This window comes from Verruconis gallopava (assembly GCF_000836295.1).
Source record: "Verruconis gallopava strain CBS 43764 unplaced genomic scaffold supercont1.50, whole genome shotgun sequence".
In the NCBI taxonomy this organism is placed as follows: Eukaryota; Fungi; Ascomycota; class Dothideomycetes; order Venturiales; family Sympoventuriaceae; genus Verruconis; species Verruconis gallopava.
The window spans coordinates 105876-128165 of record NW_015622186.1 but is presented as its reverse complement, the minus strand read 5'-3'; the positions used below and the strand labels follow the sequence as shown (position 1 = coordinate 128165).

At 54.0% G+C, this 22290-nt stretch overlaps 7 protein-coding genes across 11 annotated transcripts; 3 read left to right on the top strand and 4 right to left on the bottom strand.

Moving 5' to 3' along the window:
- Positions 1–194: 194 nt before the first annotated feature.
- On the top strand, positions 195–1561 carry PV09_08949 (uncharacterized protein). Its single transcript, XM_016362931.1, has 5 exons — positions 195–581; positions 693–986; positions 1040–1069; positions 1123–1222; positions 1281–1561. Exons 1-5 carry the CDS (start codon positions 216–218, stop codon positions 1367–1369), a joined length of 879 nt encoding a protein of 292 aa, XP_016209280.1. The 5' UTR covers positions 195–215; the 3' UTR covers positions 1370–1561.
- PV09_08948 (uncharacterized protein) lies at positions 1549–3665 on the bottom strand. The gene has a single exon (XM_016362930.1). It carries the CDS (start codon positions 3552–3554, stop codon positions 1578–1580), a length of 1977 nt encoding a protein of 658 aa, XP_016209279.1. The 5' UTR covers positions 3555–3665; the 3' UTR covers positions 1549–1577.
- A 204-nt stretch (positions 3666–3869) lies between these two features.
- PV09_08947 (uncharacterized protein) lies at positions 3870–6869 on the top strand. Its single transcript, XM_016362929.1, has 4 exons — positions 3870–4163; positions 4258–4620; positions 4673–5867; positions 5926–6869. The coding sequence occupies exons 1-4, from the start codon at positions 4082–4084 to the stop codon at positions 6035–6037; spliced, it is 1752 nt and encodes a 583-aa protein (XP_016209278.1). The 5' UTR covers positions 3870–4081; the 3' UTR covers positions 6038–6869.
- Positions 6870–7613: 744 nt separating this feature from the next.
- Positions 7614–14123, bottom strand: PV09_08945 (the record flags this gene model as incomplete). 2 transcript variants are annotated; one of them, XM_016362926.1, is made up of 5 exons in its annotated part: positions 7614–8837; positions 8919–9174; positions 9234–9564; positions 9722–10896; positions 11018–14123. In XM_016362926.1, 3 exons carry the CDS (start codon positions 13731–13733, stop codon positions 9391–9393), a joined length of 4065 nt encoding a protein of 1354 aa, XP_016209275.1. In that variant the 3' UTR covers positions 7614–8837; positions 8919–9174; positions 9234–9390. The 2 variants fall into 2 exon arrangements, with proteins under 2 accessions (XP_016209275.1, XP_016209276.1); XM_016362927.1 differs by having other exon boundaries at positions 7614–9564; positions 11018–13733.
- On the top strand, positions 8189–8758 carry PV09_08946 (uncharacterized protein; the record flags this gene model as incomplete). The annotated part of the gene is made up of 1 exon (XM_016362928.1): positions 8189–8758. The coding sequence occupies one exon, from the start codon at positions 8189–8191 to the stop codon at positions 8756–8758; it is 570 nt and encodes a 189-aa protein (XP_016209277.1).
- PV09_08944 lies at positions 14109–18867 on the bottom strand. Of its 3 annotated transcripts, XM_016362925.1 has the most exons (7): positions 18382–18867; positions 18212–18283; positions 17981–18039; positions 17861–17879; positions 17626–17691; positions 15702–17494; positions 14109–15599 (listed from the first exon to the last, which is right to left on the bottom strand). In XM_016362925.1, the coding sequence occupies exons 1-7, from the start codon at positions 18382–18384 to the stop codon at positions 14504–14506; spliced, it is 3108 nt and encodes a 1035-aa protein (XP_016209274.1). In that variant the 5' UTR covers positions 18385–18867; the 3' UTR covers positions 14109–14503. The 3 variants fall into 3 exon arrangements, with proteins under 3 accessions (XP_016209274.1, XP_016209273.1, XP_016209272.1); XM_016362924.1 differs by having other exon boundaries at positions 17861–18039; XM_016362923.1 differs by having other exon boundaries at positions 17861–18283.
- An 893-nt stretch (positions 18868–19760) lies between these two features.
- On the bottom strand, positions 19761–21962 carry PV09_08943. Of its 2 annotated transcripts, XM_016362922.1 has the most exons (6): positions 21524–21962; positions 21390–21468; positions 21033–21315; positions 20910–20972; positions 20688–20849; positions 19761–20632 (listed from the first exon to the last, which is right to left on the bottom strand). In XM_016362922.1, exons 1-6 carry the CDS (start codon positions 21618–21620, stop codon positions 20315–20317), a joined length of 1002 nt encoding a protein of 333 aa, XP_016209271.1. In that variant the 5' UTR covers positions 21621–21962; the 3' UTR covers positions 19761–20314. The 2 variants fall into 2 exon arrangements, with proteins under 2 accessions (XP_016209271.1, XP_016209270.1); XM_016362921.1 differs by having other exon boundaries at positions 20688–20972.
- Positions 21963–22290: the final 328 nt, after the last annotated feature.

Sequence of the window (22290 nt, the reverse complement as noted above, 5' to 3'; positions counted from 1 at the left end):
TGGCGATGATTACTTGGTACCAAAATATCTAGGCAACGGAGAGCATATAGCTCTACACAGGTTTCTGTGAGCAGACGTTGATCAGAACAATCACCCCTCAAATCCAAGGGTGCTTGCCGAGGTATAAACCAAACAGTCCATAAGCATCCACATCCCGGGACTTGTATAATCATCTTCGCGTAAATTGCATTATTGTTGAACTACTCGAAACAAAGATGTCGGGGACGCCAGAACGTTACGCTCTCAAGGCCCTTGATAGGCTAGATGTCCTCAAGTCACACCTCAGCGATGTAAAAGCTCCGCCGGGAAGGCTCACAAAATTATCTCGGTCACTTCAGGGCAGAAAGGCCATTGTGACTGGAGCAGCTTCTGGAATGGGCAGAGAGACTGCCAAAGTGCTAGCAGACGAAGGAGTTCAAGTTGCCGTCCTTGATTTGAATGAGGAAAAGATCCAGGCCGTGGTAGATGAGATCAACGCAGTGCATCCTGGACAAGCTAAGGGCTGGGTCTGCGATGTTTCTGACCGCCAGCTAATCAAGAAGATCTGCAAGGAAATTGTGGAAGCGTTTGGCGGTCTCGATGTAGGTAGTGATCCTGTCCAAATTCTCGCGCACGAACGGCTTAGCAGCCGCTGTCCACGACGAGGTCTTTGAGCTGTGTGGTATGAAAATCTAACGCATGCTCCACGATAGATCCTAGTAAACAATGCTGGAGTTTCGCTTGGCGGTGGAGCATTCGACGACGACGAGTCCTTTGAGCGACGCTGGGACAAGACGCTGGACATCAATCTCACGTCTCTGGTCATCTTCATTCGAGCCTGTGTGCCAGCCTTGTTGAAGAGCGACTCTGCTCGCATTGTTAACATTGCAAGCACTGAGCACATCGTTACTGGGCCGGCGAATGCAGCATACAGTGCAACAAAGTCCGCCGTAACTGGATTGACCAGGTCATTTGCTGTGGAGCTCGGAAAATATTCCAACATCACGGTAAGTTGGCGCACCATTTCATGACCGGTTGTACCACGAAATAACTTCTACAGGTGAACTGCATATGCCCTGGACCCATAATTGTGAGTGCTTCACCGCAGATGGAATTTTGAAGGGAGATGCTGATGCAGTGTAGACGGGAATGACTGCAAGAATACCGCCCGAGCTCAAGGAATCGTATGCCAAGCGAAGGGTTCCGATGAGACGTTATGGGGACGCTGAAGAAGTTGCTCAAAGTAGGTGAAGACACATCCTTCACATCCTTCACGGTGGATAGAGCGCTGATGTGCACAGTGACCGTCAACATCTGTTTGCCTGCTTCATCCTACTTGCACGGAACAACAATTCCCGTGGATGGAGGTATGACAATTCGACATACGTAGGGGATGTTTGCACTTTGGTAAACAGAGGCACCAAAATGCTTCTTCATGAATGTAAAGTCGATAGCAAATCAATCAACCTAAGCATGTCACGATGCAGTTCAGAACTCCCTGGCGATCGAGAACCTCGGCTCAAAGCTGGGAAGGAATCAATACAGATGAGCAACATCGAACTCTTCGATATTAAATTAATTGACGGTCTGGTCAATGCTTAAGTTCCACCTTGTAGCCTTCTCATCCTCTCCTCAGCCGCCCTAGCCCGTTTCTCTCTTTCAAGCCTCATTCGCATCTCGGGCGTCATACCCCTTGACTCCTCTTCGCGCTTATCTGCACCAGTCTTTTCCATCCCTGCTAGGGTCTTCCCTTTTCCAAATTTCTGTTCCCTCTTGGCGGCATCAGCGGCTTCAGCTTCTCTCTCAAGCCTCTCAAGTTCCTGTTTACGCCGCAGTGCTTCCTTGGCGTCAACAGCTGCCCTTTCTTTCCTTTCCTGTTCTGCGCGCCGGGACAGTTCGTCTGGCGACAGAGCAGATGGAACTTTCGCAGCGACCCAGTCTAACGCAACGTCGCCCAAAGTGTGGCGTGCCGACCGAAACGCGTCCCGCGTTGCTCGATCGCCAGCGATCTCATATGCAGTTTTGCCGTCTCCATTCAGCCTTGTAGGATCTGTCTTAGCTTTGAGCAGAAGTGCGGTGACTAGCGCGGGAGATGATAGTGATGCGGCCAGGTGGAGTGGAGTCGGAGCATGATAATTTGCTGATTCTGGGAAAAAGGTAAAGTCTCCATTTAGATTATTCGACTTCAAGTAGTTTAGAAGTGCTGGTGCCTTCGACCGCCTTATGAGCGATTGGATCTGACTCGTGTGGAAAGCGTCAGTTTCTTCTTCTTCGGACAGTTTCTGCGGCTTCGAACTTCTCGAAGGTGCAGCTTTCGGCTCCTCCTGTCGCAGCCTCTCTTTCTCCTGGGCTAATGCAAGTGCCGACTCATCTACTAGCGAGACTTTGACGCGAGTGAGCTCAGCAAAGGCGCGCATGAGCTCCGATTGGGTTGCCCTTCTTGTGCTGAATGGAAAGCCACGTATCCTTGGGTCATTGTGTCTCAAAACTCGGCCCTCATGCTCGGCAAACAGCGTTTGACGATTTGTATTGCCTGTTGCCCGAATAAATAGCAGCTCCGCGGAGTCTATTAGTTCCTTCCAAGTAGTCAGCAACTGGCGCACCTCCGAAGTCAGGGCAGCCTCATTGTATCTTCGCAAAGATGAGCCGGCGGAATGGGCCGCGCCTCTTGCTGCGTCTGAAGCTGATTGTGATCCACCCTGCTTCCGCCTAGTTGTATAGCGATGAAATGTCTTGTGGGCCAGGACGTCCGCCTGTCTCTCGTTTTTACCTTGTCCTTGTCTTATAATTTTCGGAGCGAGTGACACAACCATAGCAGCACAGTGTCCGCCACCAATCATGAGGAGAAAATAATGAGGAGGTTTCGCTGGCGCATTCTCAGTGTTGCTCGCACCAACACTGTACTTCATCTTGTCCTCTGTGTGTCTAATTTGCCTCTTTTTGATCGCCTCCACAAAACTTGAAGGGTCTTCTTGCTCTTCTTTAGAAAATATCGCCTTGTATATGCCCAGGTTTATATTGCTAGGCAGCTTTTCGCTTTGAAACCACACAAGCGGGCTGCCAGACAATGTAGCTCTTTTTTCTGATTCCGAGCCAATAATCTCTCTTGAAATTTTCATTTGCTTCCTTAGCAATGCTGTCAGCGTGTCATCCCTTGCCGCAGCATCATCTTCGCTCTCCGATTCGCTATTCGATCCCGATATGCTCTCGTCTAGTTCTTCTACCAGCTTTTCGAACTCGTCCTCGCCTACTGTGCGCTGACCGCGAAGCTGCTGTTTCAAGTTGTAATTGTGGAGATCGGATCGCGCATGATTTCTTTGCTCTTGCACGTTGTGAAACTGAAGATTGCATAGCTTGCAACTCGTAGCCGATGACTTTTGTGTGGGTTCGCCCGATTCTGTTTTCAAGTCCGCGTCGTCCTGCAAAGGAAGCTGTGGCTGTAGTTTTGCAGTATCTATCGTAACATGTGCGGCATTCTTCAGCGTTAGTGTATACAACAGCTCTTCTGGCAAGTCGAATATGTACAAAGGCCGCGATAAGATCTCATTTGGCGGCGGCGGCGGCTTCGTCTCCATGGATGAGTACTCTTCAGACGTTTTCAATAGGAATTTGTGATGTAAGCTATTTTTCCGCTTTTCTAGCGTCCATTAACTCTTTATGGGCAATAATGAACGCTTCTTTGTCGGCCCTGCAGATTAAATCGTGGATGCATGTGCGGTGTCAGTTTTCAGACGACGTCACCGGAGCTCCGATACCGCCAAGAACAATTCACGACGGTTCTGGCACTTCAAGCAAGAAATACTGCACATTCTTTCGCTGCCAGCTGAGCGCAATAGCGGCAGAGATTTAAATCCTCGTAGAATCGAACCTGTCTCGTTGTTTGTCTTGTACTCTGCTTACGCCCCGATGCTCTCCCCACAATATCTCTTCGTGTGTTGAATTAGCTGCTCAGGCTGATTGTGCACATTACCAAGGCTACCATCATAGCAGCTCACCCTCTGTCTGATTTATAGCATAAATATATATCTATAGGCTTAATTTCGCTACAAATCAAAGTTCGGGCTCGACGTAAACCAGGACTACAAGCTGAGACATTGAAAGCATGCCCAGACCAGATAGAACTAAGCTTGGCCCAACTGTGCGCATAACACATTCATCGTTGATCAATTTTCTTGTGATAGCTGGTAAAGATGACCATTCCACCAAAGCTTCAGCTCGTTGGATATGCCTAAGAGCGAAAAGAAAGCAGTATACATTTTGTTCACTAATGCATTTCAGGATTTGGGTTGCTAGTGTATAAGTTCGCACGCACAAGGATCCTTGATCTACCGTTATGGCAAGAGTCACCTGTTGTCGCCTCACGGAATCTTTTTGAGGAAAAATGCTTGAAATTTAGACCGCAATTGCTCAACAGCAAGTTGGAAGTGATCGAGTACCTAGAGGCCGGTAACAGAGCTAGCCTCAAACATCGAGATCTAACCTGCGGGGGGCCGGCGGAATCTCAAGCCGTCTCCCAGGACATCTGTCGCATAGCCCTGTATGTGGAAACATCTGCAATATCTGGAATTCATCTCGAGGCATGGATACCAAGATCCTGGAACTCACGCTTCCTCGGAATTGGCAACGGAGGGCTCAATGGCTGTGAGTGACGCGAACGGAATCATGCTCGATACGCTTAGCTTAAAGATTCTAGGCCTTGATTATGCAAGTTTGGTGTACGGTACATCCCATGGCTTTGTAGCATTGGCTTCAAATAACGGTCACAACGGCACAAAAGGACTACCTTTTTACGACAATCCTGAGGTGTTGCATGATTTTGCAGACCGCGCTATTCATGTGTCTGCTCTCGCTGGGAAAGCGATCACTAGACAATTTCATGGGGTCGAAGATTTCAATTCTTACTTCCTAGGATGCTCACAGGGTGGCAGACAAGGAATCGCTAATGCAATGAAATTTCCCAACGACTACGACGGCGTTGTTGCCGGAGCACCAGCGCTTGATTTTAACAGCCTGGTCTCATGGAGAGCTTCTTTTTACCCTCTTACAGGGTCAGATGATTCGAGTGAATTTATATCTTCGAAGAAGTGGTCAAACCTCATTCATGACGAGGTTCTGCGACAGTGCGATGACCTTGATGGCGTAAGAGATGGAATCATTGAATATCCAGATCTTTGCGATTTCAAACCCGAGGTTCTGCTCTGCAAGCCTGACACACCTGACGTCAACCTGTGTCTAAGCACGGCTCAAGTCAAACAAGTCCAACAGATATTCTCACCGTACACACATTCTGACGGATCCTTGATTTATCCGGGAATGCAGGTAGGAAGTGAACAGCAGGCAGTTGATCGCCTCTATTCTGGAAAACCGTTCACCGATTCTGAAGATTGGTTTAAATATGTTGTGCACGCCGATCCCCAATGGGATCCAGCCATGTACACAACAGACGATGCAAGAAAGGCCCAGAAACTCAATCCTTTCGATATCCGCACTTATCCATCTCATCATGATCTCATTGAATTTCGAAAGAAAGGTGGCAAGCTCTTGGTGTATCATGGTATGCAAGATCAACAAATCACCGGTCATAACACCGCTCGCTGGTTCGACTACATGCAGTCGCAAGGAGCGTCAATGGACGATCTTGACGAATGGGCCAGATATTTTAGGATCTCTGGATTACTACATTGTTCCGGTGGACCTGGTGCGTGGATGGTAGGGCAAACCGGAGGCTCTGTTGGGTTTGAGCCAAAAAAGAACGTATTGGCTGCGATTGTGTCCTGGGTTGAGGAGGGAGCCGCACCCGAAGAGTTGGAGGGAACGAAGCTATTCGAAGGGCTTCCATTCGGAGGCGGTGGATCTCCAAGGGTGGAGTTCACCCGACGACATTGCAGGTATTAGTGTCCGTTCCGTTGATAGTAACGATGGTAACAGACTGCTTACACAGCACAGATACCCAAAGCGCAATCGTTACGTCGGTCCCAGTCTGGAGCGTCGAGCGAGACACAATATCCAGAATAATGCACCGCGCTCTTCAGTTGCAACAGAGTGGATTTGCGTCTGACCAAGGATCAATCTAATATAAGGATGTTGCTCGCTTGCCAAGCAACGACGTTGGAGTGAAACGATATCATTGGTGCTGCGATCACGTTGCGTGTGGCTCCTCGGAGCGCACTCTTTTGACTAGCGGTTGGGCCTAAACCATCGACAGCCTTGTCCATTTCCAGTGCCTCGCCTAACCCATTTCGAACGCGATTGGCTTTAGTCTCTGAAGCCAGGATAGTACAACCTGTGTCAAAAGCCTAGGCCGTGAAGATCATAGGAACTAGTTAGCTCAAGGATCTGGACCAAATTAAGTTATATCGCTACCAACTGTCGACTATGCACCGTCAAGCGCGTTTGCCGACCACCGCTCCAGCTGCTCTCATTACCAGCAGCATTACAACTACGACGAGATGGACTTTAGCAATTCGTTTCTCGCAACAAGATCATCGCAGTCAAGGTAAGAAGGAGGTGTCATTGCAGTCAAGCCTTGCGACATTTATCAAGACCACAATCGCCACTTGTCGAGTGGCACTCCTGGAATTTGTTCCGAAACGGTATCGCGCCGGATGCAGCACCCGAGCCTTGGCATGCACGGCTTACGTCAAGGCTTGACGGCTTTGAACGATGATGGATGGCAATAGTTGATGCTCTTCGTCGGTATCTACGTCTACATATCTTGCTTCTCGCACGATCCAAACACTCCCTTATTCTAGCGGAGCAAGTTCGGCAAGGAAGCCAATTTTCCCACCCCTGCTACAGCGCAGTCGCCGAATCCGTTTGAATAGCCCCCAGTTGAAAATGTAGCACTACAAAAAGCGCTTACAGAAATAGCGTCAAAGCCAGGATATCCCTCGCTTATAGCATCCACAAGATCTTTCGTCTTCACTCTTGAATTTTCGCGCTCCAGATCTGCTTTTCTGCTGCGTGATGAGTCCTCATTGTATCTTCGTGTCACGGAATTCGCTCCAGAATTGTCCTTACCGATCTTTACCCTCTGCTCTCATGACGCGGCCAGTTCACAATATGGTTTCTATGCTCCAACCAGACGAAAAAGACAAAGACGTCGTCGTCTCTATACATCAACTTTGCCTGATTTCAGTCCCTGGCTCTTGAACATGCCTCAGCATAGTTAACGGGGACTCGCCCAGGATGAACCTGAATTTTACTTCGACTCACCGTCAACCCTGAGATTGTCGCTCCCCGTCACCTTGGCGCACGGCTCCTTGGGTTGTAGGGTCATTGGAGCAAAATCTTAAATCGACATAGCTCATTGACAGGTACCGCTATGACGATATGTGTAATAATAGACTGCTAGAAAAGTTGGAAATGCGTCCTCATTTTCCACTCTCGAAACGCCGTCCGCCGTGCAAGAGTTGAGACACGGGCCTGGAACGACAGGAATCTATCGTTTGGTGTCACCAACTCATCCTCTCGTTCATGACCACAGGCCGATAGTGGAGTAGCCCAAGGTCTGAGTCCATTGGCTTTTTGGATACGGAAGATTTTGGATCTGAAGTTGTAATTGCGGGCAGTGCTCTCGAGTCGCCGGCCCAAAGGGATTCCTCAAGTTCCCAAGGTTCCGGAAGCGAAGCGGTCCAGAAATTCAGTCGAAATATCATGTGTGTGGAGTCACGGCTCCGCATCATTTCCTCCAAGGGGCATGATACCCATTGACTTCAAAATACTTCCTCGTCATCATTATTGTGAACGTCAGGCCTCATTGGATGGATACAACGCAAGAAATTGTTCAGGGATCGGAAGTGATCTACGCTGGTCCAGCCTTGTGAGCCTCTTTCGATAGATATCTTCTTCAATTATGCGGTTCTCTCTTGTCGATCATCTCGAGTATGGGTGCAAGCGAAGGAAACAAAGCACCAGCTTTACTGTTCTCTGAGTGCAGTAAAGGAAGGACCGTACCAAATTCAACCAGCGACGCGGATATGATGATTAGATGATGTCGTAACTGGAAGACGATCATTGTTTGAATGCTCAAAAGTTCTCCTCAGAACTCAAGTACAAATAGCAGCCCCTACCGCACTCATTTGGTTGTATCGCACAGTCCCCAGACCAGACGCGCAGATCCCAAAGTGCAGCCAAAGCATCAAGTCGCTCATCTTCGAAAAAGATCATCCCATCTTCGAGCAGTTACCCAATCGTCGAACCTTCCACGATGCAGCTCACCAAGGTTTTCCTTCTGGCCACGAGCCTTGCAACGGCCTTCGCCGCCCCCTTTGCTGAGGCCGATCCGGCCGCAGAGGCTGCCGAGCTCGAAAAGCGCCAACTGCTCAACGACCTTGCGCCAGACGTCGCGGCCCTTTTGACGGCTCTTGGGCTTGGTTCTCTCGCCACGCCTGTGGGCGGCCTCTTGGACACTTTGGGCTCCAACGTCAAGCTCAAGGAGCGCGACGTGACCAGCGACCAGGCTCTGGACATCGCGGACATTCTCACACGCCGTGGAGTCCCCAGCGACATTGCCCTCCCGATCCAGGACCTCCTCAACACCAGGAGCACCGACATTCAAAAGCGCCAAGTCCTAACCTCACTTACTTCCCTGCTCACCAGTCTCCTCTCTAGTGTGACCAATACGGTTAACAGCACCGTCACGGGCGTCACCGGTGTCGCCGGCAATGCCCTCACCAACGTGACTGGCACGGTTGGCAACACTGTGACAGGGGTCACTGGAGCTCTTGGAAGCACCGTCAGCGGCGTCTTGAGTGCTCTTGGCACCATTCTCGCTTGAGAGCAAGTGTGAGAACACGTCTCCAAGCCCTTTTTTTCTGCATTTTGATTCACTAATCATTCTCGCAGAGTCCAGGGTCCTGCTTTGGAAGTCAAAGAACGCAATAGGCAACACAAGAGGTTTCTGTGTGATGTGTGGGGAATATTGCGGTGAAACTAACCTTTGACTGTACCATAAAACGCGACGGAAGTGAAATGGTGGTTTCGAACCTTGCAGGAATGATTGACCGCTGAGACGGTGGTGAAAGAGTTAACGATTTTACGCTCGTTTTTTCAGCCATAATGAATTGAAATGACGAAATGTCTCCACAAATATAAACCAAGCTCTTGTCCCGTCTTGCTCTTCAAGTTGGCCGAATCGCAGAGTGGCCAACTTGGAGTATTTATCCTACTGAAAGCTGGATCGTCATAGATTGACTGTGCAAATTAAACCTTTGGACATGGTGCCACTTCTATTGATTGATGGGCATGTCTACCTTATTAAGAAAAAAAAAACACAGAAGGGCGACCAAGTGAGACACGGGCAAAACAGGCAGCGCATTTCCAGACACTGCCGCCCTCTTCTTCATTGAGGGCCCAATCCGAGTCGCACTCGATGTACATCAGAGGCTTCACCGCCGCCTCCGCGCCGGATCAGTCCACCGTGGCCCAGTCATTGCCGAAATTGATTTGCCGCTGTCGGGCACCCGTCGAGTTCAGTCCGTAGCCGGCATTGGCAGCTCTGGCGGCTTCAGCGACACGTCTCATCTCGCTCGCTCGCTTTCTGACGCTTTGGTCCTGTCTCTCGACAAGTTCTAGATGTCGTTGCTAGAACGGATGGTCAGACGACGATTTGAAATTGGAGATGACGCCGCGTCGATGGGGGGACAAAATCAAGGGGGAGGGGGAAGAAAATTTGCGCCAAGGAAGAAAGAAAAAGACGTTTCTTCTTTTTTTTTCTTTTCCATCGGATTAATAGACTTACATGTTGCCGCTCATGTAATCTGTCCTGCTCTATGGCCAATCTACGTTCATCTGCCCGCCGCTCTGTCGCAAGCGCAGCCAGCTGCTGCTCGTGCTGGAGGGCTCGAGCCCTGTCACGATCTTCGATCTGCTGTCGTTGCGTGGCCAGTGCAGCCTGTTGGTTGATTTCGAGCTGATGTCTGTCTCTCAAGCTCTGCCTTTCGTTATTTGCCATTTCAAGTCTATGCGCTCTTTCCGCCTCGCGACGGCGCGCGTCAGCTGCAGACTCTCGAGCCTCTCGTTGCCGGGCCTCGATCTCTTCCTCGCGGTATCGAGCTCTCTGCTGGTCAAGAAGCTGTTGGTGGTTTCTGTCTGCAATTTCCCGCAGGACTCGGTCCTCTTCTTGACGCCGCCGAATGTCATTGGTGAGTCTCTGCTCCTCGAGCCTCTCCTGGTCTACAATGGCCTTCAGATGCGCCGGCATCGTGTTGTATGTGAAGTTCGGCGGGTGCCGGCCTTGCCTGTTCCACAGGCTGCGGGAGCAATTCTTGTTTTCGAGCAGCTCTACCAACTTGGCTTTCTCCGATTTTGGACCCGAGTAGTACGCTTCGACATAGGACAGGGGGCTGTAAACCGTACCGGCGGGGTCTTCGAACAGCAAAGAATCGTGGTTGAGATTGTCGCTAAACTGTGAAGAGTCCAGAAGCACCTTGAGTATTTGGACCGGCATTTCGTTGTCGAGCGCCAGGTGAAGAACACTTTTGCCGTTGTAGCGCGCTTTCGTGTCTGCACCATGCGCGATGAGAGTGTCGATAATCCAATACGCTCGTTCGTGCCAGTCAACCCCATCCGAATGACCGTTGAGACACAGTTCGGCCAAAGCGCTTCTTCCGCGATGAATATGGTTCGGATTGTGTCCATGGTTCAGCAACACTCGTAAGATTTCTCCGAGTGCTGCACGCGCTGCGGAATGGAGAGAGCCGTCATTTGGCCGAATTCTGGTCTGAAGCAAAGCCTTGACAGAAGCAAGATTTCCGCTCTCCGTAGCCAGCAGAAGTGCTGTATTTTCATTCACATCCCGCGTGTTGGGTTTGACCCCCAAAGAAAGGAGTCTCTCGATGACTGCGTGCCTTCCTGCCGAAGCAGCCTCTAAGAGAGCGGTCGTATGAGTGACGGGAGTTACAAAGTCAAGTTTTGCTAAGGCAAGATTAAGTCACCATAAATAATCTACAGAAGATAGGATCATGAGAAAGTAATAAAAGAAAGGCGAAGAAAAGAAAAGGAAAAATGTTCTACGCTGCTGTATATGAAAACATACCTTCAGCGCTTCTTCCAAGCAGCTCAAAGAGAACAGCTCTGCTTGGGCCAGGCAAAGGTCTACTCAGCGCCCAGATCAACGGCGTCACAGACTCGGCCTCGCCTCCCTCTCTCAGCTGCATCTCTTTCGTTGCTCCCGCCGGGCAACCGGCTTTGAGTAGGCACCGAATGAGATTCTCTCCCTCTTCAAACCGGGTCAGGGCGAGGAAGAGAAGTTCGCCGTTGGACAACGTGTCTCGAACGTCGGCGAGTTTGAAGCACGATTGCAGACATGCGACGAGCCTGTCTTCGTTGTCAAGCTTACGGATCAGGGCTGGCAAAAGGAGGTTCATGTCGGGCGGGCGGGTGAGCAGGGCTTCGAACATGGCCGGGCTCGCCAGCTGCGCAGCCAGTATGCACGCCTTTCCGCCGTCGCGGTTCGGACTTGCGCCATGTTGAAGCAATAGCTTGCAGAAAGGCAAGTCGTTTTCTCTTATGGCCTGTTCCACGTACAGATCGACCGGGAGATCGATTCCCAGACCAAAAGCTTTGTCCAGAATCATGGTAACGTACTTGAGCCTCGATCGACTTGAACGGCTCGCGGACTTGGTGAACACTCTCTTGAGAGCCTCCTCTCCGGGGTGATACGAGAGAAGGAGCGTCAGGATATCCGTCGCCTTAGCGTTAACGGCGAGACGGAGTGCCTTGCCACGCTGGTGGTTCACGGAAGCTCCGTGTTTGAGAAGAAGCTCCACAATACGCGTGCCGGCAGCCGAATGAGCCTCGATCTCTCGGAGAAGTGCGTCGTCTTGTCCAATGTCTCTGCCGCCAGCAGCTTCAAGCAGCGTCTTTATTGCTGCACAGCGAGCAGAGTCCGCGTGCAAGGTCATCGCCGCTCTTAAGGCTGATCGAAGCGTTGAATGGGACGGTCGGGCAGCTAGCAGCAGTTGCAAAGCACGCTCATTGCCCTTCGTCACAGCGTGGCACATGGGAGCGCCGTCGCTGGCATCTGCCGATGCGCCGGATCGCAGAAGAAGACTAACGACGGCCTCACGTGCGTCGTGCAAGACCTCGTCCACAAGGGCCTTGTCTAACACTGTGCGATGTCGTCCGCACGCCTTGAGGATCAGCTTCGTCCTTGAGTCGCTGTATTTCAGCGGGTGGAGAGCCATCGGCACGAGTAGAGCTGCGGATCGGTCGCTGGCCGAGTGATGGTCGCACAGCTGGCGCAGATAAGCGCCGGTCCGCGCCTTGAAGGCAGACTCGAACACAAGGCCGTCCGAATAGTTGGCGTCGGCGCCGGCAGACCGCAGCTCATTGAACAGGTCGTCGTCCTCTTGCAGGATGGAGTCGACAAAGGCCTGGTCGACCTCTGAGCCTCGCGCGCCCTTGCTCAGTATGGACTTGACAGCGCACAGCCGTGTGCTCCTCGTCCGGAGCCTCATGGCGTACGGCATCGCCTTGGAAAGCTTGGAGGGCGACGAGCAGCCGCGCAGCAGGATCTCCACGACGTCGAGATCCTGCGCCTCCAACGCAGCACGCACGCATCGCGCCTCGTCGTGATCGGCAGAGGTGCCGTATGAGACGAGCAGCCTGACCATGTCCACATCGAAAGACTTGACGGCCCGGAACAGCTCGTTTTCCAAGGAGCGCGAGGTCCGCGTCGCCCCGGCGGAGAGGAGAACCTCGAGCATGTTGCGGCGCTGCAGGGGAAGTTCGTCTCGGGCCTCGACGACGACATCGACGGCGCTGTCTAGGTGCTGCGGGCGCAGCCTGACCTCGTCCTGAGCCCCCGCCAGCATCAAACATACCATCTTCATGTTTCTCGACCGCAAGGCATCGAGAAAGTGCTGCGCCAACCGGTGATTCGGATCGGCGCCGTACGCAAGAAGCATGGCAGCGACGGTCGCATCGTTGCTCGTCACGGCCTCAAACAGGGCCGCGTCGACGTGTTTGGAATCCAGAGGCCGGCTCGACCTCAGAACGGCCTCGAGCTCGTCGGCGCGCTTCTGCTGAACGAGCAGGGCCACCTTTTCGGCATGCAGGTTCGGGTCGACGCCGTACCGGACGAGCTCCGTGATGATGGCAGCAGACGCGCCGGAAGAGAGGGCCGTCGAGAAGACGGGGTCGAAACATGCCCCCGAGACCTGCGACAGGCGACTCGCCAGCAGAACGACGTGCTGGCAGTCGTTGTTCATGACGGCGGTGTGTAGCCAGGCTTCCGTGTCAACGGCTCCCAGCACCCGGTGCTTTCGGTGCTTGGACGCCGTCGAACGGGCGCGCTCGCCCGCTGCGCTCAGCAGGTTCCGTCCGCCGTGTTCGAGCAGCGCCTGGGACAGCCCGACATTGCCGCCTTTACGCAGGTTGTCTTCCAGCGCGGCGGCACGCTCCTTGGCGCTGAAGGTCCAGTTCCTGGCCTCGTCGAGCTGGGCCTTCTTCGACGGGCTCTTGAGTCTGTTGATCAGCCTTTCGCTCGGCTCCTTGAAATTCTTCGCGCTCCTCCGCACGGCTGCAAGCAGCTCGATCGCCTTGTCGTAGTCGTCCCGCGTGGCGAACTGGGGAGGCTCGCCCCGACCGAGCAGCTCTTTGCGCTGTGCGAACTCGACCCCATATTCGGCGGCGAAGGCGAGCAGCCGCTTGGGCCGTCTGCGGCTGCTCCCGTTTTCCGCCTCCTTGTCAGTGTTATCTTCGAACTCAAGGCCGTGCTCGTCTGTTGGAATCCTTACTGCTTCAGACATTCTCCAGCAAGCCAGCAACTACGCCGCCGCCGTCGTGGCTGTCGATAAAAAGAAAACAGCCAAAAACAGGGGAGCCGGAACGGAGACTGGAGGATGGTGTGATAATCCGAAGATAGCGTCTAGTTTAACCTGCAGGAAAGAAGAAGAGGAGGAAAGAAGAGGAGGGGAAATGCCGTCTTACGATGCAACAAGGCTGAAGCCAGCGTGCATTTCAACTTGTCCCGAGCCTCCATATTCGAGCGTGGGGAAACTCGCACGCGATCCACGTCGACTTCGTCCAAGGTCCGTCAGCCTGACGAGGACTGCATGCTCGGCCTCGGTGTGTGTGTGTCCAAAGCAATACGGGAGCAACCAAAGATTTCGAAGCCGATTTTTTTTTTTTTTTTTTTTTGAAAAGTAATGACGGATGCCTCCATGCTCAACGTCATGCTATGCAAAAAGATGCTTGTCTCCACCCCTTTCCTTGGGATGCTGGGGAAATCTCATACGCCAACAGCCTGGCAAGCCAAGCCAGTATAATTGGGAAAATAAAAAGGTCCTGGTTCTCTATCCTTCATCGTGTACATCACAATGATTTGGCCGTGTGAAACACACATGCGTGCGTCCGCAGACGATGCAAACGTACCTGGAACCCGCCAACCCAGATGCTCTAGATGTCTTTTACAAATATATACGCATAGGCATACGCACACGTACATGCGCATGCGCACACATAGTACCTAGCCTCCCGCATGTGCTTTTTGTTTTAATTTTTCTCCTCTTCTCCTTCCTTATTTCCGTCCATAACTCGCCCCAGTCCTCGTGACAAGCTTCGTATCTTTCTTGCTGGCTTTCTCCACCTTCTTGGCCACGCCTCTTCTGCGCTTCCTGATGCCCTCGCTGTGCAGGATGCCAAAGGCCTCCACGGCAAGTGTGTTGTGCCACTGCAGACACGGCCACTCGTTTCTGTCTACGTCGGCCGCGTGTGCCTTCGTCCGCGTGCTGATCCGCGTCGGCATGCTCTCCTCGTCCTGCTTGCTGTTCAACTTCTTCGCCGCCACTTCGTCCAAGTGCTCGCGCATCTTCTTCATACAGTCGACAATGATCTCGCGCCACGCAAGCAGCTCCTTGCGCAGCGCCTTTTCGCGCAGGCCACGCTCGTCGAGCCAGCCCAAGAGCTGATCAATCTTCTCCGGCTCGTCGATGTAGCCCCAGTGGTCCGCCGTCTCCAGGTGGGTGTCGCCCTCCTCCTTCTGCTTGCGGTCCAATATGGTAATGTCAAACACCTGCAAGTAGCTCGCCTGCAGGTCCTTGTCCAGGTCGAGAAGGCCCTCGCGGTCGATCTGGTCTGGACCCTGGACCCATATTCGACCGCTCGCGTAGTTGTAGTGTGCCGTGCTCGTGTGCGGCACCCCGCCGAAAGGCATGCCGTTCCGTTCGAACCACCAGTATCGGTTGCAAAAACGATCGCGTCCCAAGCACTTGGAGCGCTGGCAGTCCGTCTCCCGTAGGTCATTCGTGTACTCGGCGATCTTCTCCTCGCAGTCGAGAATGTCGGCCTTCTTCGTCTCGATCTCTTCGACAAGCTTGTCAAGCTTGATCTCTTCCCTCGTGCGCTTGGGCTGCGCCGCTTTCTCCTTCTTGGCCTTCTCGCGCCGTGCGGCCTCCTCCTCGCGCTTCCGTTTGCGGTCCGCGCCTCGACGCAGCTGCACCGGGGGGGCCTCATCTTCCGAGCCCTCGCGTGAGTCCGCGATGCCGTTCGTGGCGGACGGAATGTCAGAGATCTCAACGTCGGCCTGGCCGTTAGCTTCACCCTCAGGCTTTTTCGCCTGGATCTGCGATGCCAGCTCTTTCCGCTGTTCGTCGAGCTTGTGGAGCTCGTCGATACTGCTCAAACCAATCAGATATTCTTGTTCTCAGGGAAAGAGAAAGAAAAAGGGGGGGGTGGTTTAAGGGGCACAAAGGCATGAACTGCATGAATGAACTTACATATCCTTTTTCAACCTCTGCTGCTCGATCTTTTTCTTCCTCAGCTCCGTCATCTCAGCACTCATGTCTTCAAGATGCTTCCTAAGTGCCGGAGTGGACGTCGCAAGCTGGGTGATGATTTGCAGAGCTTCCAATCTCAAATTGACATCTAAAGCGGTGAAGTATTGCGACTTGGCTGTCTCATCCGTGGGATCCTTGTCGATTGGGGCAAGTATCGAAAGAATCTTGTCGCAGATCTCCTTTTTGCGCGGCATGAGCGATACTTGATGCAGCACGCCGACCAGTATCACCTGCCAGCCGCCGTCTTTGAAGTCGCGCTCCTTCAGTCTGTCTTTCCACGGCCTCTCGCCTTGCATTGCCGCGGCTTGATGAACCTCCTTCGGCTCCGGAGTGGGTGTTCGCTGCTTCAAAGCCGCAGCCTCCTCTTTCCTCAAGCTGCTTCGCGTCGTGCGGCGAAACTGCGGTTCCGGCGATGGTTCTGCAGACGGCTCTTCCTCCTCTTCCTCCTCCTCCTCATCATCCTCGCTGTCGCTGGGATCAAACTCCGGCAGCGAGACTTGGACGTCCCCCTGCTCATCCACAAGCTGTTTCAAGACGGCGCAGTGAACTTCGTTCAAGAGCTCGCAATCCACGTCCGGCGACGAGAACCGCATGGCCTCTGCAAAATCGTCGACTGTGAACGAATCCAACACGAAGACCTCGGAGTGCACATTCAAGGTGTCCCATATCTCAAGCAACGTGCCGACGGATGAAATCTTCAAGCCCGGGTTCACGGGATCGGCAACAAGCTCCCCGGACGGCAAGTCTTCGGAGAAAAATTTCAAGCTCGGCCGTGGCGGCACATCTTTTCGAGGTGGAACCTCCGTATCCTCGCATGGGAACTTGATTTGTGGCGGGGGAGGCGTTGGGACCACCTCGGCCTTCGTGGTATACTGAGCATTTGCTGTGACTGGATATTGAGCGTTGGTAGCTCCGGGTCCGCCGGTGGATTTGGCCATGCCGGCCGCCAAAGGCTGGCCGGCAGGCGGAGGGTTGCCTTGGTCGGGGAGAAGAATGGGCACAGGCGTGCCGCCCGGCGTGACCTGGTACTGTACAAGGGCAGGATCGCCATTCTTATGCACATACTTTCCAATGTCCTGTTGAATAAAACGATGGTTCTTACCGCCCTTGCCGCCTGGTGGCGGTCGAACCTCGAGCGGCCGCTGTTTGCTGGCCAGGTAGTTGAAGAATGTGGTCTGGTCGATGGGCTCTGCACGCTTCTGCATGGCCAGCAGGTTTTTCCGTTCCGCCATGACGGCGCGTTGGTGCAGGTGTGGAGGGATTTCTGTAGGGATGTTGTATTCTTGCGCAAGGTGCATCTTGACCAGCCAAGGAGCGCCATGCCACGACTCCTTCTGCAGGGCACCCTTGAGGAAGGATCGAAGAAGCAGCTTTGAAAAGTTGCGTCGGTCACGGTAGATGTTGGCGCCCTCGACAGGCACGTCCATGGCTTCGCGTTTCGAGGACGGATCAGCCTCGACCGACACCAGATAGCGCGACGTCGCCGGCTGGAGCACGCCGTTCATGTACCTGTCCGGAAAGGAGACCTTCTCGCGCACGATGCCTTCTGCCTTTTCACCGTTGTCGAGGATGGCGATCACGTGTTCGCGCGGAAAGAAATCATGTTTGAACGCTTCGTAGATCCAGTTCACCAGATACTCTAGCCTGCCAAACGTTGTGAACTGGGCCTTCTTTAGTATGGGCTCCCGAAGAGGCTCTGGGAACTGAATGTCTAGCTGGCGAAGGCTCGCGGTCTAGAAAGCGGGGTCAGCACAACATGGGCTAGGAGAGAGGTGAGAGTCGCGTAAGGCCAATGGAATGCACGGCGCCGAGAATTGGGCGGAAGACAGCAACGACGAAGGGAGGGAAAGAGTTTGCTACGCACCTCACTCTCGTACGCGTCGAAGAAGGTCAGATTCGAATGACCCGTGATCTCGCACGTGAAATCTTTCTGCGTCGGGGAAAAAGTTCCCGCCGGTCAGCCCAGACGCTCTAAAGCTGCTCAATGGATGGGACGAGGAGAAATGAAAGAAAGATGGAGGAGAATAAGAAGAAGAAGAAACAACGGTGAGAGAGAAAGAATGAAGAGAGAAAGCGCAGTCGTTGGGGAAGAGACATACCTGCCAATAGAAGTCTCGCCTGTTGGCGTGGCGTGCCTGCGTGTCAGCCAAGGTCGTGATCTTATATAATGACAGGACGTCGTGCCCATGGCTGCAAGACGTGCCATGTCGACTTCGTACCTCTCCAGATATGCCTCGTAGCTTGTGAACAGTTCGCCCGTCTGTGTGATCTCCCATACCTAGATGATGAAAACAAGCCTGGTCAGCCTTGCCGCTCACAGAGAGAGAGAGAGAGAGAGAATCGCGCATGTTCCCTCCGCTCGAATCTTCGCCAATGTCCTGCGTGATGCCAGAGCGCGCACACGCGCACGTACGCTCGCGTGTGCGCCTGATGCTGGATTCAGAACTTACTTCGGTGTTCGGCGCGAATTTGAGGCTGGGCGGTATGGGCACGGTTTCAACCTTGCGGCGCTTGAAGAGGACCTGGATTCGAAATGGGGAGCGTTAGCGGACGCAGAGCAGCGTGCAAAGAGGGGAAAAGAACGCAACCAGCAAGGCCCTAGAGCGGGATGGACACGTACCATGGCGACGCTGTCCTCTCGGCCGTGGACGTCCGGAAAAGGCTGCGGCGGTTTTGGGCGGGTGCTGGAAAAGGTAGCCTGTATAGCTGGCGCGGGGAGAGGGGAGGGAGCGAGTGGGTTGCTCGATTCGTTGCGATGCCGCCGCCACTGCAACCGTCTTGCAGCTGCGTACTGCGGCTTCACGCCGAGGCAGGGCGGCCGTGTACTAGACTTGTCACAGGAGAGTCCGGCAGGTCGTGCTCGGCGGGCGCGCCCTCATAGGCGAGCGGGTGGAAGAGGAGCAGCCGTTTGGGAGGGGAGCGGGCGGTCTTTGGAATCCAGCAACGGGTTCGCGAGGAAGCGAGTCTCAGTATGGCCGTTCGGGAACGCGTCGGGCTTCCGGGCGGGGACGCGTCAGGATGGACTGTTGGTGATGGCGAATGGGAGGTGTTGGGGGAGGAGAGAAAAAGCGCAGGTTGTGCGGCCCATGGTGGATGCAAAAGCACGACGACCGCTAGTGTGGACTTCTGGGCCAGCACGAATGAGTGACAAAACGGGGAGAGACTGAGCATCGGCCTCGGCGCGACTATCACCACACACATTGAATACGGCGCCCTACGCGCGCCCACGAACACGCCCGTCACCATTCTTGTCCGCACACGGGGCCGCACCGTCGGCGCGATGCTCGACGTCGCGCCGCACCGCTTCCGCCTGCGCTGCCGGTTCACACGACCGCCGTTGTCGCGGACGCGTCCGCGTTGGTTCCCGACATCAGCCAGCCGCGCACTGCGACGCGCGCGCCGGGCTCTGCGGCCAGACCGAGCACGCGATCGGAAGCGCCTAGCACGACTGCACGCATGGAGCAGCAACCGTCTCCGGCCGGGCTCAGCGTCGCAAAGCGAACACCCTCTGGGCGCCGCACACATACGCCCGTTGGCTGCGAAAAGGTGCGCTCCAAATCCGGTTGCTTTCCTGTTCTGGATTAGCGCCCCCGCTCCCGCCGTCGGACGCCCTCTCATTGGCTGCAGCCACCCGCGACGACCTCGTTTAGACGCGCGGTCAGAGGCAGAAGACGGAGCACAGAGGACGGAGTACACAGCGCGACGGTACGCACGCACTTCGGCGCTGTCTCACGCTTGCTCAAACAGCTCCCGCCTCGTCGCCGCTCTCTGCATCGCCTGCTCTTCCATCCGTCCTCCGCTGACCTGTGCGGTGGCCCGCGGAAATGGTCACCGCGCCTCGCCCGGCTGTTCAGACGCTGCGGGCGGCCTCACGCCTTTGCACACCCTCACACGCCCTGCACTTTCTCCCTCTCGCTCTCGCCCTCTCCATCCCTCTTTGTCTCCTCGGCGAGCTTGTTTCACACGGGACACGCGGCCAAAGAGCGGAAAAATTTGAGACCAAAAGCAAAATTCGAGTCAAAAGGCACGCAGCGTCGCTGTCAGATCGTAAAACATGCACCCTTTGCACAGTGTATCCATTGTCGTGTGACCTTGCGTGCTTATGTCTGCACCCACATATTCGCTGTTTATGCCCTTGGAATCCCTATCGTACACACTTTTACTCGCAGCCGTGCCCGCCACGCCCATCCATAGCCCAAACAACCAATGTTTTTATTAAAACCTTTGCTGCCGCGAGCACCTTGAAGTTTTCACTGTTTCCTTTTTTTTCGTTCGCCTGAGCTATAATATCACACGCCCACCATGTTGGGTCTCCTAAGAAAAACTTTTGCAAGTCCATACTCCGCTAAGCAAGGTAGAGACCTTGCGTACGAACGTGTAACGTAGTTGTCCCACGCCAACTTCTGAGCAAACTCTTTCACCCGCGCTGGTGAAGAGAGAAAGGAAGAGCGGAAATTAAAAGAAAGCAACACGAATGCGACGAAGAAGCGACTCCGACTGGGCACGTGCGTCGAACCGGGGAGCGAGCGAAATGTGGGACGCGAAGGCAACCTCTATGCGGCAGCCGGAGCGGCTTGAGTAGCCTCGGCCGCCGGAGTAGCCTCAGCGCTCTCCGCACTTGGATCTTCGTCCTCCTTGCCTGGGCTGTCAATCGCCACCTTGACGGCGATCTCACGGCCCTCAATCTCCTTGCCGTTCATTTCGGCACACGCCTTTTGCTGCATCTCCTCCGAAGCAAGCGTGACGAAACCGAAGCCGCGGCCCTTGCGGGGCTCGTTGCGGGCCTGCAACTTCTTGATCATGAAGCGAGGAATCGGGCGAAGGGCAATCTTTGCGCTCGTCGGGTTGTACTCTTTGAAGATTTCAAGCAGCTGTTGCAAGTCAGTAACGAGAGCTCCTAATAGTACACCACACCACTACACGTACCTTCTCTTCACCCAAGTCGTATGGCAGGTTAGCGACCATGACCTTGGTCTTGGAAGGGACACCATCCTCGGGAGGACCACGCTGCTTGCGCTCACGCGGCTCGCGGGGCGAGCGCGGCTTGCTCGCGTCAGCAGGGGTTGCAGCCTCCTCGCCCTTCTTAGCCTTTGTCTTTGTCTTAGTCTTGTTCGTGCTGTCGACAATGGGTTCTGTTTGGGCAGGTACATTTGTCGCAGTGCCGTTCGTAGCCTCCGCGGCAGCCTCGGTGCCATTCGCATCGTCCGTCTTCTAAAATATTCAACGTCAGAACCGTATCACGACAGACGCAATGTATAATAGTAAGCTTACACGTCCACCACGGGCAGCACGACCGCCCCGGCCACGGCCACGTCCGCGGCCAGAAAGGCGGCGCCGCGTGGTCTTGCCAGCGCTCTCGTCTCCGCTCTTGGCACCACCCTCCGGAGTAGCTTCGGGCTTTCGAGCAAGCTGGATTGAAACCTTGCGATCAAGAATGTTCTTTCCGTTCAGCTCGTTGATGGCACGCTCAGCCTCGGATGGTGTTGACAAGTCAACGAAAGCGTAGCCGACGGGACGGGTGGTGCGTGGATTGACTGGGATGGAGACACCTTCGCTGTTTCAGACGGTCAGTCAGATTCGCATCCACGCGGAACGCGACGAATTTCGGGGTCAGATGCGGGCACTCACACGAGGTACTCCTTGAAGAAGTCCTTCAACTCTCCCTCAGTTGTCGCATAAGCGAGATTCCCAATGTATAGACGTCGACCTGCGCGAAGAGGATTAGCCGGACGAGCCAAGCAACGCGACATGCTGGTACGAACCCTCAGCAGCACTGGCGAGCACCTCAGCGGACTGAGTGTTGTCGGTGCTTTCAGCTGGGGGGTTGGCCACGGGGGCGGATTCGACAGCGGCGGACATTTTTACTTGAAAGTTCGGATGTATTGACGACACGAGTGATGATTTGCGCAGAAACGAAAAGATCCTCCTGTAAAGAGCGAAGATCTTGTGTGAGACCGTGTAAGGGTATTGAGGAAACTATATGTAGTCCTGGTGTTGAAAGCTTGAAGGTAATGGTCTTTTGAACAAGGTTGTTGACACAAGTCTTCTGGATGAAACTTGAGATCGAAAGACCGCCTTTTGTGGTGGGAACGGGGGAGAGTGTTCAGCGGGTAGCTTGGTGCCCGAGATTCGAAAGTGGTGGTGCAGCTTTGAAGTTGAAGCGTGTGTTGACTATGGTGTTACTTGATGGAGAAGGAAAAGAGGCAGAAAGGAGAGCGACACCGTTATAAGTAGTGTCTCCCAAATATTTGCAATATTTGCGTCCGTGCGCGCCTCCCGATTGGGCCACTGCGACTGTGCGGACTCTCGACTCAGCAATCGGTGAAGCGTTGTCTGCACCCTAGCCACGCAACATAACACCTCACTATTAACCTCGTCGAAGGCCAACGGAAAAGACTTAACAGGACCTCTGCAGAAGCTCTTGCTCACCCGCCGCTGCCAACCCCAAGGTGATGTTTCTGCGTCTCGTCTTCCCTCGTTTATCTCTTTTGGACATTGCATTCAAGGCAAGAGGGACCTCCAGCCAGGC